This window comes from Chinchilla lanigera, unplaced genomic scaffold (assembly GCF_000276665.1).
Source record: "Chinchilla lanigera isolate Chin_1 unplaced genomic scaffold, ChiLan1.0 scaffold00002, whole genome shotgun sequence".
Classification (NCBI taxonomy): Eukaryota; Metazoa; Chordata; class Mammalia; order Rodentia; family Chinchillidae; genus Chinchilla; species Chinchilla lanigera.
The window spans coordinates 45,587,035-45,604,589 of record NW_004955403.1 but is presented as its reverse complement, the minus strand read 5'-3'; the positions used below and the strand labels follow the sequence as shown (position 1 = coordinate 45,604,589).

Genomic DNA, 17,555 nt, shown 5'->3' with positions numbered 1-17,555 from the left:
AATAACTTTAGATTTATAGTCAGGCCACAAAGATAGCACAGAAAGTTCCCAATTATGCTTCCCCCAGCTTCCCCCAACAGGAACATCTTACATAAACACGGTGCCTTTATCAAAACGAAGCCATTAACACTGATACGAGCTATCAGCAACATGACAGAATTCACTGGGATTTCACCACTTTTTCCACTAATGTTCATTTTCTTCTCCAGGGTTCAACAATGCGTGTATCTGACAATCGCCCAAGGCTTCTCCAAGGTCACACAGGGAGCCAGCGGCAGAACCCCCTCTGCAGCCAGGCCTTCTCCTCCCCTCAGGGCTGCTGTCTGCCTCAGCCTCCCTACTCTGTCAAGAGACAGGAGTTGCTGCCCTGCAAATGACGCTAGCGTCACAGACACGTGACCCCACTCTATCTATCCCTGTCCCTGTCGCCGACATCCCTGTGTCCCCAAGCCTGTCCACCCCAGGTCTTCTTGCCTCGGTGCTCGTAGTGGCCGGCTCAGGCTTTATTCCGTAGACACGTATATGTCAGGCCACTGTTGGTCACGAAGACTGGCCACCCATTCTAGCAGCACCCCACCCCTTCTAGGAAAAATGGACACCCAGAGTCTTGCTGTAGGTTTCTTTCTTTTTTGTTGTTGTTTTATTTTTTAAGAGTGTCTGACTATGTAGTTCAGGCTGGCCTTGAACACTACATAGTTCAGGCTTGGCTCCAACTCAGTCTTCCTGCCTCAGCCTCCCAAGTGCTGGGATTACAGGCGGGCACTGTCTTGCCCAGCCTAAGCCTTGTTTTTGTCTCCTTTGCTTCCTCACTTTCCTCCTTCTCTCTTGGGGCCACCCCACTCTGACCCATCTCTTCCTTCCAAGGCCTGAGCATCGCTACCTCTTTGTGGTCTCAGCCAGAGCTGCAGGAAGGAGCCTTCAAGACGGCTGCCTGTTCTGTTGCCTCAGGCTGTGGCTCAGACTGGGCTGACTGCCCACTCCACCAGAGAGGTGTGCTTGCCCCCACCCCCTTGATAATGGGGAGTAGAGCTGCAATTTGTGGCGGCCTCTGTTCTTCCAGGCAGTTAGACCGCCTGGTGTTTATCTTAGGATGCCTCTGAAGCTCCTAGAGCTCTGCCCAGACATGACCTCACTCTCTCAATTCATCCCTGGGAGGCAGAAAGCAGTCTGTAACCAATGCTGCCCCACTTCACAGATGGGAAAACTGAGGGACATGAACACACACAAGGAAAAAATGTGTTGACAGGTTGTTGTGTGGCCCCTGGGTCCTGACCCTCAGCCCAGTGAGTTGATTGTTTGGGGCATGGGAGTTCTTAGAGCTGCAACAGAACAAGAAATGCAAGTCTTTAAAAACTTTCAAGGCCACAAGGTGTACTCCACCACCTGACCCAGGGCCCTGGCTGCAGTGGATGTGCACCCAGCATCAATACATGAGAAGGACCTAAGGACGCCAGTCCCATGAGGCTGGGACTCCTGGCAGTGGAGCCCAGCTATAGGGCAGCCCATTTCATGTGGGAGCAACAAGGCTGCGGCTGCAAGGGCTGGGCCTGGAGAGCTGGCAGGCATCCTGGCCACAGTGCCCCATGCTGGACAGTTCACGCAGTGCCTCCCTGGACACCTTGGCCTCGAACACCCTGTAAAAGGTGGGCTGTTATGGGACCTTACAGCACAGATGAGGAAACTGAGGCCAGAACTTACCCAGGGGCACAGACAGAGCCAGCCAGCAGGGGCTGGACATCTGGCTTGAAGTCCAAAGCTCTGTCAACATCACGCAGCTTCTGTCCCCCCATCCGGCTACCAAAGGGAGGTGCACAAAGCCAGCAGGAGGGAGGAAGGGGAGGCTGGACGGCCTGGGGAGCCCAGACTTGGCCTGCTTGCTGATTCTTTCCAGCTGGCTGTGCCTTCTGTCCTGACAGGAGGTTAAACGAAACTCTGAGGAGGAAAGGTCAGGCTGGGAGAGAGGCGGGAGCCGCCCCAAACAACCCACACCCTGTTCCCCATGCGCCGGCCCTCCATGGGCACGGTCTGCAGCAGAGAGACGGGACACTGAGTGGGAAACAGGGTGGGTAGGGCGCTCTGAGGAGGGCTGCTGACTCCTGCCCTGTCATCCCATCCCCGTCCTGCCTCCTCCCTTCTCTGTCACATCTGCTGCCCAAGCCACTCATTTAGCACTTAGCCTCCTACCCTCAGGTGACTTTTTATGACATGTCTGTGTCCATCTCTCCAACTAGATCAGAATCTCTAAGGCAACAGTCTATGTGCCCTTGACATTCAGTACATTTTAATGAAGTAAGAAGGAAGTTATTTGGGAAGCGATCATCTCGGGCAATGCCCTAGTTTACGATAAAAGTATACACTGGGTCCACGCGACGGGCCCGGGGTGCCGTGACGTCATCGAGCTTGTGACGCCACTGTCCCGTGAAGGCGCCCAACACCCTGCAGGCAAAATGACGTCATCATCGGGGCGAGCACGGACTAGTGTGCGCAGTGGAATTAGCGAAGTCGGCGGCGGGAGGCGCCCCAAGAGCTACGGAAAGACAGAAAGAGACGGGTGACGTGACTGCAGAAGCGGGGCGACAGTCCCTACGGCGCGCGCCGGATGCCCCGCCCCCTCATGAGCTGACCCTGCCCCCTTCGTGACTACACCGGCGGGCCAATGGTCGCAGGCCGCGGTGACGCGCAGCCTATCAGCTTCCGCGTTCGGGCCGGCCGGAGCCCGCTGGGTGGGGGGCGAGGGCGTAGGAGCCCACGCTTCCCACGCCCTAGCCCGCCCGCCCCAAGGGTCCCCCCGGGTCCGCGGGGCCCGGGTCCGCCGCCCTGCAGGGGACCCGATGGCCTCGGAAAGCCCGGAGGGGGAGCTGGTGGCCGTGCTGGGGGGCCAGGGGCTGCACGTGCAGCGCTGTGACTCGGAGCCAGCCGGCGAGCCTCGGGCGCCCGTGCGGCTGCGGAGGGACGTCTGCTACGTGGTGCTGGCCGTGTTCCTCAACGAGCAGGTGAGCGTCCCCCGCCGGCCCGCGGGGCCTCGGGAGCGCGCAGCCAGCCCAGTGGGGACCGAAGAGCGACGGCTCTGGCCACCCTCTGCGTGGCGCTTCCCAGTTTTACAAAGCACTTTCACATCGTGCGGTTAGAGAGGAGGGAACCGAGGCCCCGGCCGCCCATCTCGTCCGCTGGGCCTCGGCATCTAGAGCACAGGACTGTGGTCTTCTGCCTCCCTTCCCAGGAGCCTAGCGCAGTGCCCAACTCAGAGCGGGCTCTCTTGGGAGGGCTGTTGGGGCTTCCGAGACTCCTGCCCCCACGGAGAGTACTGGGGAGCTTACACTGGCGCCTCGTAACCCCTGGGAGCTCTTTTTGGTGCTCATTCCTGTTTCGGTCGATATAATAACAATTACAAGAGCCAGAGGCGCAGGGAGGGGTGTTACAGGGTGGGAGCCAGTTTCAAAGCCCAGACTGACATGTAAATCCCGTGGGGAGGAAGAAGCTACAAGGTGGCATAGACACAAATCACGGAAGGGTAGTGGCAGCCCTCACTCTGGGCCTCCTCTCCAGCCCCAGAAGCAGCTCCCGGGGATCTCAGCCCCTTCCTGTAAAGGAAACTGTAAATCCGGTAGATGAATTATTGCAGAGGAGACAGCTGCAGCTACCAGCGTGCTGTCTCCAGGTCCACTGCAAGGTGTCCACCAGGAAGGGAAGCTTCGAGCACCGTGTTTGAGACCCGACGGGGCCTAGTGGAGGCTGAGAGTCTTTCTCTTCCCCCAGGATGAGGTGCTGCTGATCCAGGAGGCTAAGAGGGAGTGCCGGGGGTCATGGTACCTTCCTGCAGGGCGAATGGAGCCTGGGGAGACCATCGTGGAGGCGCTGCGGCGGGAGGTGAGGGAGGAGGCCGGGCTGCTCTGTGAGCCTGTGACGCTGCTCTCCTTGGAGGAGCGGGGTCCTTCCTGGATCCGCTTCGTGTTCCTCGCTCGCCCCACAGGTAGGGCCCACTTAGTGGCAGGTGAGCCAGAGCTGATTGCCACCTTTCCCCCACCTTGTCCTCCCAGAAGATGCAGCCAGGCCTATTCTGACTGGTATTGGCCGCTGATTATTGGCTGATTGCAGCCGGAGAGGTCATGGCTAGAGTGCCTGGGTGTTTATTTACTCTGCCAGACCTGAAACTTGGTGGGGGGTACTGGAACCCGAGGCCTTTGCCCTGAGATACATCCCAGCCCCTTCTTATTTTTTGAGGCAGGGGTCTCCCTAAATCACTGTTTTCCAGGCTTGGCTCAAACTTGCATTCTTTCTGCCTCAGCCTCCTGGAGTCCACTGCCACACCCAGCTCTGTTACTACTCAGCACACACCCTGCCCGCCCTCCCCTGTCCCTGTTCCTTGAATCTCCCCTAGGTGGAATTCTCAAGACTGTCAAGGAGGCGGATGCGGAGTCCCTGCAGGCTGGCTGGTACCCGAGGACCTCCCTGCCCAGTCCGCTTCGAGCCCATGACATTTTGCACCTGATTGAGCTGGCCGCCCAGTACCGCCAGCAGGCCGGGCACCCTCTGGTCCTGCCCCACGAACTGCCCTGTAGTCTGGTCTGCCTGCGGCTCGTGACCACTTTTGCCAGCATCCAGACTGTGTGGGTGCTGGTGGGCATGGCGGGGATGCCACACTTGCCCATTACCGCCTGTGGCTTTACCCCCATGGAACAGAGGGGTGGCATCAAGGTGGCCATCCTGCGGCTGCTGCAGGAGTGTCTGACCCTTCACAATTTGACAGTGGAGACCAAGGGGTTGCTTGGATTGCAGCACCTGGGCAGAGACCAAACAGATGGCATCTGCCTCAATGTCCTGGTGACAGTGGCTTTTCGGAACCTGGGAAGCCAAGATGAGCCCCCTAAGGTTCGGGGTGAGAACTACTCATGGTGGAAGGTGATGCAGGGAGACCTACGGAGCCAGCTCCTCCAGAGGCTCCAGGAATCTTCTGTGGTCCCTGTGAACAGATAGGGAGGGGCCAGCAGGCGCCCGGAGCTGGGCAGCTGTGTCCCCTCCACGGGACTCTGCCTCCCTCTGAGGTGGCAGGAGGCTGGCAGTCAGGGATCTTGGTGTGCAGGGTGCAGGGTTGGTTCTCCTGGTCACAGCGAGACTTCATGCAGCCGACCCCCACCTTGCACCAAAAGAACAGTGCCTTTAACTGAGCAAGGAGCACAGAGCTCAAGGGCCCAGCTGCCTTGAGAGCACATGGATCCAGGAGCTTTCTGAACCCCTTGCCCAGCACACTGAAGACCTGCATGCTGATCCTTTTGGACTCAGAACTTGGAAGGGAGGCCTTGTGCTGAGTAAACAGTGTTGCTTGCCCTTCCCTTCTTGCCTAAATGTCAGGAAAAGTGTGGGGCTCTTGCTGGAACCGCAGCTCCCTGTCACACCAGCAGCTGCCCAGGGCTTTCCTGACAGCTGTGACACTGCTGTCCACTGCAGCCGCAGCCCCCAGGCTGTCTGTAGGCGGCAGGTAGCTGTCAGAGAACCAGGTCCCTAATGGAAGCAGCTCAGACCCCCAGGCCTGCGCAGTGGGGATTCCGGGAAGCTGCAGACAGGACAGAACCCAGACATGTTTCTTTCCCTCCAGCTTCTAGGCTCGGATCCCTGCCCGCTGCTCTCCTGCCTCTGCCTTTATACTTCCAGCCCAAGCCGGACTAAACCTTTCACTTCCCCTCAGCTCAGCAGAGTCATACAGTTTTAATTTTTTTAATAAAAGAACTTAGTGGAAAACCAAAGTTGATGAGCAAATAAAGTGTATCACGTGCAAATCACATGTACAGATCTCTGGTTTTGAGCAGGGACACACAAATGGGCTTCACTTCTAGGCTCCACTGCCCGCTGCCTGGCATGGGCCCCTCTTGGCCTTCCCAACTTGTTTCTCTGGCCTCTGGGGTAGGGGATTATAGGAATCCTGGGCCCTCTAAGAACACATCTGAATGACGGACCAAACCCCTTTGTTCTGTTCCCTCTTAAGTGTTTGAGGGGCCCTACAGCAGGGCAGTGGTAGTTATTCCCACAGTTTAGCTGGGTAGTTTTCAATGCCAAGACATACATCCCCGGAGAGCTTACAGACACTCGGTCCTCCCTCATACCAACTGAACTGCTGGAGGGGGCTGAGCACTAGCATTTTATTTATTTATTTTTTGTCTTTTTGAGACAGGGTCTCGCTATGCAGTTCAGGCTGGGCTTGAGCTCACTTTGTAGCCCAGGCTGGTCTCAAACCCACAAGGATCCTGGATCAAATTCACGACCTTGCGCTTGCCAGGCAGGCGCTATGCCGCTGAGCTAAATCCCCAGCCCCCATCACTAGCGTTTTAAAAAGCACTTTGTTTCTGTTTCTGAGATAGGTTCTTGCTATGTGGTTCAGGCTGGCCTTGGGCTCACTATGTAGCCCTGCTGTCCTCACGTTCACACTGATTCTCCTGCCTCAGCTTTCCAAATGCTGGGATTACAGGCATGTACCACTACGCATGGCTAAAAAGCACTTTAAAAAGTTGGGAACCACTGGATGACCCTTCAAATTCTCAGCCTGCCTGAGTTCTGTGGCAACCCCTCAGGAACCCCTCTTCCCTCCCCACACATCCAAGGACAAATTGGTTAAACATCAGGCCCAATGCTCATGACGGAGTTCTGCAGCCCACGGCATAAACACGGACATGAGACCTGCACCAGATGTTCCCTCCTGGCCCGTCCCCTTACGGTGGCCTGGACTGGCAGCTCAGCCACAGGTGAGCTGGTGGGTGTGAAATGTGACTTACACTGCTCCCACCACACTCTGCACCACCACCCTCCCTCTGCTCCAGGGCTGGAAAAGGAAGGGCGCTTGTTTTCCTTGGGGCAGAAGTGCTGGGCAGGGCACAGATGGGAAGGCTGAGAACAGAGCCGCCGTGTCCACACACTCACACTGTTTATTGCTGTGCTGTCCGAGGAAGACACCGTGAAAATACCAAAGTGCACTGATTAGAGGCGAGGGTCCACGCCTCCCAGACCCTCCAAGATCTGAAGAATCTCCAAGTCCAGACCCAGGTCCCTCACTGGGATCTGCCCCTTGTCCTACACTGGCACCCATGTGCACGTATGCACAAGCAGGCGTGCACCGTGTTCTTTGGAGCGGCGTCGGTCCTCCCCCGCTGGGAGGAATGCAGGAGAGGGAGAGGTCACTGAGTTCCCCCTTCTTTCATGTCACCTCTTGGCAACCCGTGCCCGGCATCTAGAAGAGGCATGGGCAGGAAAAGGAAGCGAAAGGGGCTCTGGCCTGCTCCTCCTTGCCCAGGAGCCGAGCCAGCAACTGCAGTCCCACTGTGAGGTAATGCCTGGCGCCGCGCGAGTGCTCCTGCAGGTCGAGGCAGATTCAGGCCGGGTGGGGAGGCAGCCCCAGCCGCAGAGGGCATGCAAGGAGAACTGGCTGCCCGTGCCCAGCCCCTCCCCGCTGGGCCTTACGGGAGGGGGTCTGGAGTCGGGCACCCTGCCTCTACGGGAGGGGGTCTGGAGTCGGGCACCCTGCCTCGTCTGTACCCCGAGCTCCTGTGCCCCCCAGGAGGGCCATCCATTAGGAATACAGGGCAATGAGCAGGATCTGGAGGATGGGGCCCAGCCGCCCCTGGTCACTGACCTCTCTGCCCAGGTGTTGTGGACCTGCCGAGACGAGTTCAGAAGGCGCCAGCAAGGAGCCAGCTGGGGCTGTAAGCAGGCACCCAGCTCCACAGCTCCAAGGCCCTCGCCCACCCTGGCTGCAGCTGCACTGAGGTTCTCATTAGCAGCTGCCCCCGCCTGGGTGCGGAGCATGCTTTGGGCATTTGCCATGAGGCAGTTGGGAATTTTGCAATAGCCGCCGGGAGGGCAGGGCAGGAGGAAGGGGCTTCCCCCACAGTCCCCTTCACAGTCCCTTCTCCGGAGTGCAACCGTGAAGGTAGGGAACAGCCTTCAAGTTGTAGCAGCTTCTATGGTACCGAACATGACAGTCAGGGCTCCTCCTGACCCCTGGCTCTCTGGCCTGAATTCCTGGCTGGCCTTGGAGCCAGCTGCTGTCTCCATGTGACCTTGGAATTGTTACTGGTTGTGGCCCTGGCCACACATGGCCAGTGTGGAGTGAAGAGTCAGAAAACACACAGGGTCAGGGTCCAGGCGCAAAGTGGTTTCGAGTGGTTCCAGGAAGGCCCTGAGGACGCCATGCTGCTGGGGAAGCAGTCTCTTTTGCTCCTGGCCCGGCCAAGGTGCACTCCCTGGAACCTAGGCCTTTGTGGTCAACAGGCCGAGGTCCCGAGTCAGCCTGGGAGCTGAAGTTCCACATTGGAGGGGAGCTGTAGAGGCAGCAGGGCTCAGAAGGAGGCGGCTCCAGGGCAAGGCGAAGACAGGAGTCTCAGACTTGCCCTTCCGGGGGCGGGGAGAAGTTCAGCTGAGGACCACGTGGGGGAAACTTGACAAAGGCGATGGCAGCCAGCTCCTTGCAGAACTCCTCAAGTACTACCACGCCCTGAAGGAGGGTCTGGTGGTCCAGCCTGAGGGGGGACAGTGTGGGATGGGGTGGGGGGACAACTGGCAGGTGGCAGCCATGTGCCCAGCATGACAGCCGGAGTCTACAAGGCTCGACACAGTGGCCAGACACCCTCCAGACCCACTTCCAGGGTTACTTACTGCTCCCCAGGGACCTGGCCCATCAGCTGCTTGCGGACGAGGAGCAGCTTGCCCGGGAACTGGGGTATCCTCTGAATTCTCTGCATCAAGTCCCCGATCACCTAGGCCGGGAGCCAGGGAGGCCTGAGGTAGGGCCTAGCCATGTTCCTGCAGGCTCCCCTTGCTCAGGTGCCACGGTGGTGGGGGACCTGTTGTTTCCCTGGCATCAACCCCCCGCACCCCCAGCCCCTGTTCTGTTCCCAGCCTTCCTACCTCGTGGCATCCTTACCCTGACCAGCACAGAGAACAGGCTTCTGCAGCCAGGGGCCAGGTTGACGTAGGGATCCAGAAGGTACTCATGGATGTGGGGGTGGGGGAAGAGGGCGAGCCGGGACAGGACTGAGGTCACTTGCAGGTTTAGGCCATAGGGCTGCAGGAAACAAGATGGACGACGCCGAGGGTTGGTGGGAGTGGCGAGCCTTTCTGTGCTCCCCAGCAAGGCGCCTGGCCGGTGTGAACGTGTGCGGGGGTGGGAGACTCACGTGATGAGTGTGTGTCATGGATTCCCTGGGGCTGAGGGCCAGAGCATGTCAGGGCGTGTGGAGCAGAGGCAAGACGGGACTTCCCGCCTGGGGAAAGGCTGGGGGGTGGAGGGTGGAGACCAAGAGCCCAGGAAGGGTCAAGCCTCATGGTCGGTGCCCACTGTCCTCAAAGACACTGGCAGCCCAGCCTGGACTTCTCCTGGGCCCTGACCCATTGGCTACCTGATCCAAAATCCGGGCGATGCGATTGAACAGCACTTGGAGGAAGTGACCCTCAAAGAAAGGCTGTTCCGGTTCATGGGGGTCCAAGGGTGTGGGAGTCTGGGGCCAGCCCCAGGGCGCAACACGGGAGCTGCACTCCTGGAACTGAAAGAGGGGACCGAGTTGAGGGACCCCACAATAGGAAGGGAGGGCTCCAGCTCCTGGGGCAGAAGATCAAAGGTGTTTTTCAACCCGAAGGCTAGGAAGGGTGAGGAGGGTCCCCGCACAGCCTCACTCACCAGGCCATAGGCATCGTGGACGTATGTGTCGTACCCGGTCTCCTCCAGGAAGGCTGAAGTCTTGGCTTCTTCGGGGACCAGGCAGAGGAAGCTGAGAGACAGGAGCTGAAGTGTGGAGCTGCTTCCCTGGGACCCCCATGCTCCCTAGCTCCCTGGACCCCAGGGGCAAGACGACTCAAGTGGCTCCAATTGCCTAACCTGCTCCCCACCTGTTGACAATCTCTGTCACTGCTGTTTTGCCATCCGAAGTGGCAGGAGCCTGGCGAGGCTTTGTAGCGGGCTGGAGGCCAGAATCGAAGCCATCCGTGAAGTAGGGGTCTTCCTCCAGATCTCTGTGGCCAGCACACACCGAGTGAAGGAAGAATGAGTGAGTGAATGAATGTGTGTGGGTGTGCTGGGGGCTGGCCTGGGACCCAGGTGGCCCTGGGAGTCTTGGCTTCACTTACATGGTGTCCTCATAGCTCTCGGGCTCTGGTGAGCTCCGGGCCATATACAGGCGGCCCTCCAGGCTGCACAAAACCAGGCTGTGGATGACCCCCTCATGGGGCTTCTGCAGCAGCTCCTCAAACAGCCGCAGCGTGGCGATGCTGATCTACAGCAAAAGGGCTCAGCAGGGTCCCCTCCCTGCCACCCCTCCCTCCCAGTGCCTGGGAACTGCTGGCCTAGATAAGAAAGTCCTTGAAGGCGGGGTCATCTCCCCGGGCTAGGGACCAAGGTAGCAGGCTTCAGGAGCGTGGGCAGGCGGTGGCCCAGGGAAGTGGGAAGCCTGGATGGTCCCTGTCCCATTACTCATTTTTTTGGTGGTGGTGGTGGTGGTATGGGGATTGAATCCATGTGCACTCTACCGGTGCGGTACACCCCTAACCCTTACTGTATCCACAGACAGGGTCTTGCCACATTGCCCAGGCTGGACTTGAAATTTAGATTTTCTGCCTCAACCTTCTGAGTAGCTGGGATCACAGGTATGTGCCACTGTCCCCGGCTCCATCAGTCCTACTATATGCCTTCTCAGTCATGGCCACTGGCTTCTCTGTGGCTCCAGTTCCATGTTCAAAAAATGCGACTATGAGCCTCCTCTACCTCACAGAGCACTTGAGCCTCCAATAAACCAAAAGAAGCTGGATGTGGTGGCGCATGCCTAGTAATCCCAGCACTCTGGGAGGCTGAGACAGGAGGATCACAAATTCCAGATTAGCCTGGGCAACACAGTGACTTATAGATAAAAAAATTAAAAATAAAAACAGGCTAGGGAAGAAGGACTCATGTTCAATCCCCTGCATTGAAAAAAAGAAAAAGCCAAATGGCTAGCAAAGCAGTCTGGAAAATACTCAGTGCCATAAAGAACATGCGATCACAGGAAGTAACTGTGACAAAACCAGCCTGGCAAGTCCAAGCATGGAGGTGATCAGGTTGCCAATCACCCTGTGAGTGTCTGAGGGGCTCAGGGTGGCTGAGACGGGCAGAAGCACTCAGGAAATGTTCTGTGGGTGGGGCAGGGAGAGGGAAGCAGAGCTGAGGGCCCCTCCCTCACCTCGTCAGAGAGGTGGTCGCAGTGCCCGATGAGGTGGTCGCACAGGGAGCGTGGGCTGTCCTCGGCAGCTGCAGACTGCGGCTGGGAGCCCAGCAGAAAGGTCACGGCTTCCTGTAGCAGCGCGGGGGAGCGAAGCTGGCGCAGCATGGCCGTCAGCAGGGCGGTGGAGGTCAGGATGCTCTGCTCAGACCTGCAGGCGGAGGGAGGCCCCTTAGCCAGGCTGTGCCAGGGGCAGCAGAGGGGGCAAGGGGGATGGGAGTGCAGTGCAGTGCCCCTTTCCTGCCTGCCTCATATCTTTGGATATGTCTCTGGCCATGTCCCCATCCTTACTGAGGTCCTTCGGATAGGCGTGGGAGGCCATCACTTAGCCCAAGAGGCTCAGAGCCCTGTGCTTATCAGGAGCAGACCTGGAAAATGTTAAGTAGCAGAGTCCATGGATGTGACTCTGGCCAGGAAGGTCCCTGGCCTAGGGCCAGGGAGGGGCTTGGTGGGGTGGGCAGGACACAGACAAGGGCCAAAGCTGGGGGTGGTGGTGCACGACTGTAATCCCAGAACTGAGGAGTTTGAAGCTGGAGGATCGCATGAGTTTGAGGCGAGCCTGGGCTACATAGTGAGTTCAAGACCAGCTTAAACTACATTCTGAGATGCTGTATCCAAAAAAAAAAAAAAAAAAGACACTCACACATGCAGAAGTTGGGGCTGCAGGGTGTCCACGAACAGCCTCTCGGCCACAGCCTTTGCCAAGACATCAGCTACCACCTGGGGCAAAGAGCATGTCTTCACCGCGTCTGCGGCCATCACAGTTGCCCCGAGTCACTGTGTCTTGCACAGCAGGGCTGACCAGCCCCAGGTCACTACGCATTTGCTCCACTCTGTCCCCGAGACCAGATGGCGAGGGAAGCCATGAGGGCCCGGCCCCGCCTGCCCCTGCTCACCATGTGTGCCTCGGTGATAAGGTGGTCACAGTAATCAAACCAGCCCAGGAAGGCAGCCAGGGCCTCCTTACCAGGGAAAGACGCCTCATCAGATGGGGCACTGGGTAACCTAGGGGAGAGGAAGGCAGGAAGTCTGGAGGGCTCGGGAGAAGCTTCAAGCTCTTCCGTCCCTCAAGGACGTCCAGGAGCTGCCTTCTCCCTCTCAGGAGAAGCTCTGCGGCTGGGCTCAGTCCTGCTGTGGCTTTGTCGTCAGAGACTCTGGGAATGTGCCGTCACCTTGGGAAGAGGGTGGCCAGCAAGGTCTCCCTCCCACACGGACACCAGAGGAGCTGGCCAACAGCCCCTGAGATGTTGCCCAGCCTTCCCCAGCCAGGGCCCACCTCCAGCTGATGCCCTCTAAAGTGGCGATGTCTGCAGGGTCAAGGAAGGCAGGCAAGGACTGGTACAGCTGGCACAGATGCTCCGATATCGCGGCACAACAGGGGCTGCTCTGCGCCAGGTAGGTGGCAGCTGCTGGGGAGGCCACGCCTACCAGGAGCAGCAGGTTCTCCTGGGCCTTCAGGGCCACACGACCCTTCTAGGGGGTGAGGAAACAACTTCAAGTTTGCCATGCATGCAAACCCCCAAATCACCTCCCAGCCGCTCTTGGTCCCTTGACTCTGCCCCCGCACTGCACCTGCCCACCCACCTCTGCAGCCCGCACCTTGCTCTTGCACAGCCCTAGCAGGGTGGTGATTAGGTTGCTCTCCCCAGGCCCATCTGGCCCCTCGGTCTCAGCAGGCAGGCGGCTGTTCAAGGCCTGGGCCCCACAGTGCTCCCCATCTGGCTGGGGGCCCCCGTCAGGAGCACAGTTCTGACAACAGTCCTTGTTTCTGTGGCTGGCTGTGTCTTTAGACAGGGCCGTAGACTCTCTGGATGACTTCTTCCCTATAATCTTTTTACCCTGCAAAGAAGGTGGGGTGAGGCCAGGTGACAGGGGGACCATTCTAAAGGGTCCACCCTAAGGAGTGCAGAGTGAAAAAAAAAAAAAGAGCATAGCGTGGAGCCAAGAGTGGTGGTGCACACCTGTAATCCTAGCAGTCTGGGAGGCTGAGGCAGGAGGATGGCAAGTTTGAACCCAGCCTGGACAACTTAGTGACTTAGCGAGGCCCTATCTCAAAATAAAAAATAAATAAAAGAGGGCTGGTGATGTAGCTCAGCACAAAGGTCCTGGGTTTAATCCTAGTACTGCAAAAAATAGCATGCAGGTGGGCATTAGACAGGGCCTCAGCTGGAGCTGCAGGGAAGCTGCCCAAACCCCTCCCATGTGCCCTCCCCTGCTGGCTCCTTGGAGGCCATTGCGGTTTTCCTGGGTCCCCACTTCCCCTGCCCACTGCCCACAGGGCACTTACTTCCAGGATGTAGGTGAGCAGCTCTGGGTCCTGCTGGATCTTAGAGCAGAGGACGCTGGTGAACTGCACCTCCTCCTTTTCCGTGAGGGACCCAGGGACTGCCCCGCCAAGCCGGAGAAGTTTCTAGAAGGGGAACAGGACAGAGCAGAGGGGAATGTGGCGGCTGGGAACGGGGACACATGCCCAGCTGCCCTCAGCTGCTGGCCTCACCTGCACAGGCCTGTGGACGCTGAGGTAGTGCAGCAGCGGATGCTGCACCTGAGCCAGGACTTTGCTGAAGAACTGGAACACCTGCTGCCGCATGCCTGGGGGGTACTGGATCAGAACAGGGCGCCTGTTAGAGGGGCCGTGTCTGCTGCACAGGCCCTTTTCCCGAGGCACAGGGCTCCCCACCTCCCACCCCGAGGCCTCCTTCCCAAGGAGGCCTCCTTCCCTCACCACAATGTTGGAAACTGGCCTCCCCTGTGCTCCTAGCCCTCTGTCCTGCCTCCGTTTTCTCCATGTAACCGGGTCATTACTGAACGTATGACCGCTGGCCCTCCTCCATAGCTACAGGTTCTCCACCATGGATTTAACCATCCTCAGATGGAAAGTATTTTTAAAAAAATCACTCAACACGTACAGCCTTCTTCCTTGTCGTTACTCCCTAGCCAGTACTGCACGGCAACCATTTTCCCAGCACTCACGTCACATTAGGTACCCCGAGGCAACTAGACACCATTTAAAGCTACAGGAGGACACATGTAAGTCATATGCAAACATGGCATCTTGTGGTATCCATGGAGACTGGTTCCAGAAACTCAGAACCTGGTTTTATCTAAGAGGCTTGTGCATTCTTGATTTTAGTGAGGACAGGAACCAATCTTCCATGTCTAACAACTGTATGTGATTATCCTGCCAGTCACCCACAGGTATTCTTGTCAGCTTTTATCACTGCCACATCCCTGGCATCCAGAACTCAGTGTCAGTTGGGACTCTGGCACTCAGGGGCCTGGCTGGGGTGGAAGGTTCCAAGCACCCTGGGGTGGACACGCCCACCTCAGCCTTGCCCAGTGTGCACAGGGTCTCCAGGATCTTGTGCTGCAGCAGGTACTCCAGACAGGGCCCGGCCTCGCCAGCAGCCGCCTGCTGCTGCTCCTCATACACCAGGATGTCCAGCATCTGCTTCAGCCGCCAGGGAATATCTGTCTTCTTGGCCGGGGTGTTTTCATCTGACCAAGATTCAGAACACGAGTGTGAGTGGGGTGAAGAAGGGGAGCTAGGCTCCACGCAGCAGCCTCTCCTGCCAAGCCCAGAAGGGAGGTGAGGAGGGGCGGGGACCACCAGGAAAGAGAAGTTCACAGCTGATGCTTATGGATTTGAAGACAAAAGTCCTGTTGGACTGCCAGGATGCAGCCCTCTCCCTCTCACTGAGAATGTCTATTTGCCCCAGCGCTATGTCAGAGGGGGCCTCATAGCTCTCCCCCAAGCCCCGGGGCAAGGACATATCCTGGTTGTGCCCAGGACTGAATTGGAAAGCTGCCTGTCTGCTCTAGCCTGAGCGAGAAGCTGGGCACAGAGGTGGGTCATGTAATTTTTTTTTTTTTTGTCTTTCTGAGACAGGGTCTTGCTATACAGTTCAGGCTGGCCTTCAACTTACTGTGTAGCCCAGGCTGGCCTCGAACTCGCAGTAATCCTTCTGCCTCAGCCTCCCAAGTGCTGGGATTACAAGCCTGTGCCACCACACCTGGCTATCATATAATTTGGAGGCCATTATTCTAGCAGCTTCCTGAGCAGCGATCTCCTGGGGCCTCTTTATGTCCCTTTGCCACCATTCACAGAAGGCAATACTGTTTTTCTGCAAGGCAGAAAACAATCTGTACACTGCAGGCACATACCTGCTCCTCCACCACTGGGGAGATGGAGTCGTCAGTCTGAGCAGGCGCTGTTTCCCCAGAAAAGGCTTTGGGACCGCCCTGCAGCTCCCCCTAGCTTTTCTTTAAGGCATAAGCCCTTGAGCCAGGCAGCTGGCCTCTTGGACTGAGGCCAACTCTGGACAAAGAATTGGATGTAGATAGGTCCTACTCTCCTGTGGACCAGGGCTTCCTGACAATCTCGCCCTCCAGGGAACATCTGGAGACATTTACAGCTGTCACAATGGGGGCGGTTACTGGCATCTTAGATGTACAGGCCAGGACTGCTGCTCAATAGACTACAGCACACAGGACATTCTCCCATCAAATGAATCATTCCCAGTGTCAACTGTGCTCAAACTGAGAAACCTGGTCTAATGGAACTCAGAGGGTCACCAGAATTCCCAAAAGGCACTTTGCAATGTCTTGGGCTCACTGAAACTGAAAAGGAAATCTTTAGGAAAGGCGTGGGCTAGAATCAGACCCAGTCTGAATTGCAGGGAGATGGAAAGCTAGGGATACAGGAGTTGGTTACCTGGCAACCAGTCTGTATCCACCAATACAGGTGTACTAACTACAGAACAGCCAATCAGATTGTGCCCTTTACTGAGTGGCACTGGTGGGCCAGGAGACCTGAGACTTTAACCCTCTGTGGTACAGACTTGAAGAGAAGGACTCAGGCACGTTCCCTACCTTGGTTTTTGATGTCCTCCTACCCAGATCTCTACCAGGGAAAAATCCTTCTGTTGGCTCAGGGAAAAAGAATTTCTTCCATCTCTTTTTTTTTTTTTTTTTCATCAAGTATAAGCACTTGGGAACTGAGAACCTTGAGGCTCTGCCCAGGCTCTTGCAGTCAGCCCAGTGAGATCTCCTACCGCCTTGTCCCCGTAGATCCCTCACATAGCTCCACTCCCAAAAGGTCAGGTCTGGGCCGCCAACTAAGCCATGAAGACCAGAGGTGACCACGGGTCTAGGTCTTCTCCCATCTGTCCATTTCCAGTCTCCATTAGCTTGGCACCAACTCTGGCAATGGATGGCACCTTCCTAAGTCCCCTACACTGCAACCCTCTGCCCACGTCTTCCTCCTAGTTCCCTCCAGGGGTCCCTGGGCTGGCGAGGAGCAGGCCGCACCTGTGCTCTCGATGTAGTAGTGTGTGATGCCCTTCCAGTGCTCCACGAAGGCCTGGAGCAGGTCGATGCTGGGCTCCCGCTGCAGAGAGAGCAGAGATATGGCCTCAGTCACTGGTCAGATGACCACAGGCCTGCTGCCACCGACATGGACAGGGACACACACCCATTCGGTGTTTGGGTAGGCAGGCGCCAGGCCCTGGAGGAGCTGCTCAGTCCCAGCTTTTCAAAGAGAGGAGTAACACATCTTTCCAGGACACAGTGGCATGGTCACTACCACTCCCCAGCTCTCCCTCCCTCCCACGTGTCCTCATCCCAGAGTCATTGTCCCAGAGGAGCTAAGCGTGTTGGCGAGGATACAGACACTGGGCATTCCAACTCAACCTAGCAATCTATAAGAGAGGGACAGCCAGGAACATAGGGCACCCCAGAATAACAACTGGAACAGCTGGAATGGAATACATTGGTCTCTTTTGCAGACCATCTGCAAAAACTGTTCAAGGCCATGGCAGGCTCTCACCCAGCCAGACGGAACATTAGCATAATCTACAGGAAGCACCTTACTATAATGTGCTTTCCTCTCCCGTCCAAGGCCTCACGTCACCCTCAACTCCGCCTGCTCTGCTCTCTACAGGCGCAGAAAGTTCTGACACAGCACGTCCCTGCTTTCTGCAACGCTCACTCCGTCTCCACGCTCTGGCTGGGGCTGGTCTTGAACTGATAATGACCACTTGCCCTGCAAACTCCACTAAAGGCCATTTTCTTCTTTCCTTGAAGGGTAAATCTTTGCAGGAGAAAAACGAACCATCGAACAGGTGCTCATCTCCACCTCCAGGTCTTTGCTCAGACCACTCACTGCCCCAGGCGCCCTGCCTGCCTCTACACTTGTCCAGGTCCAAAGAGGCTCCAGTGAGACCCAGCGAAGGGCCAGCAGCTCCACACAGCCCTCTCCAGGGCTCCACCTGCCCACTTGTCTCTCCAGCCTCACAGTTTAGGGCACCACAGAGCCAGGTATCC

General features: G+C 57.4%; 2 protein-coding genes across 3 annotated transcripts; one reads left to right on the top strand and one right to left on the bottom strand.

Moving 5' to 3' along the window:
- The first annotated feature begins 2,649 nt into the window (after positions 1-2,649).
- Nudt18 (nudix (nucleoside diphosphate linked moiety X)-type motif 18) lies at positions 2,650-5,777 on the top strand. The gene is made up of 3 exons (XM_005373646.2): positions 2,650-2,993; positions 3,757-3,970; positions 4,379-5,777. Exons 1-3 carry the CDS (start codon positions 2,832-2,834, stop codon positions 4,972-4,974), a joined length of 972 nt encoding a protein of 323 aa, XP_005373703.1. The 5' UTR covers positions 2,650-2,831; the 3' UTR covers positions 4,975-5,777.
- Positions 5,778-6,889: 1,112 nt separating this feature from the next.
- Positions 6,890-16,620, bottom strand: Fam160b2 (family with sequence similarity 160, member B2; the record flags this gene model as incomplete). Of its 2 annotated transcripts, none has more annotated exon segments than XM_013513731.1 (16): positions 6,890-8,504; positions 8,641-8,741; positions 8,909-9,049; positions 9,384-9,527; positions 9,662-9,752; positions 9,871-9,993; positions 10,108-10,253; positions 11,193-11,382; positions 11,875-11,951; positions 12,128-12,236; positions 12,508-12,704; positions 12,816-13,070; positions 13,519-13,641; positions 13,729-13,833; positions 14,557-14,729; positions 16,542-16,620. In XM_013513731.1, coding segments are annotated over 16 exon segments (2,193 nt in total), but the record flags the coding sequence as incomplete, so codon positions are not given.
- Between the last annotated feature and the right edge of the window lie 935 nt (positions 16,621-17,555).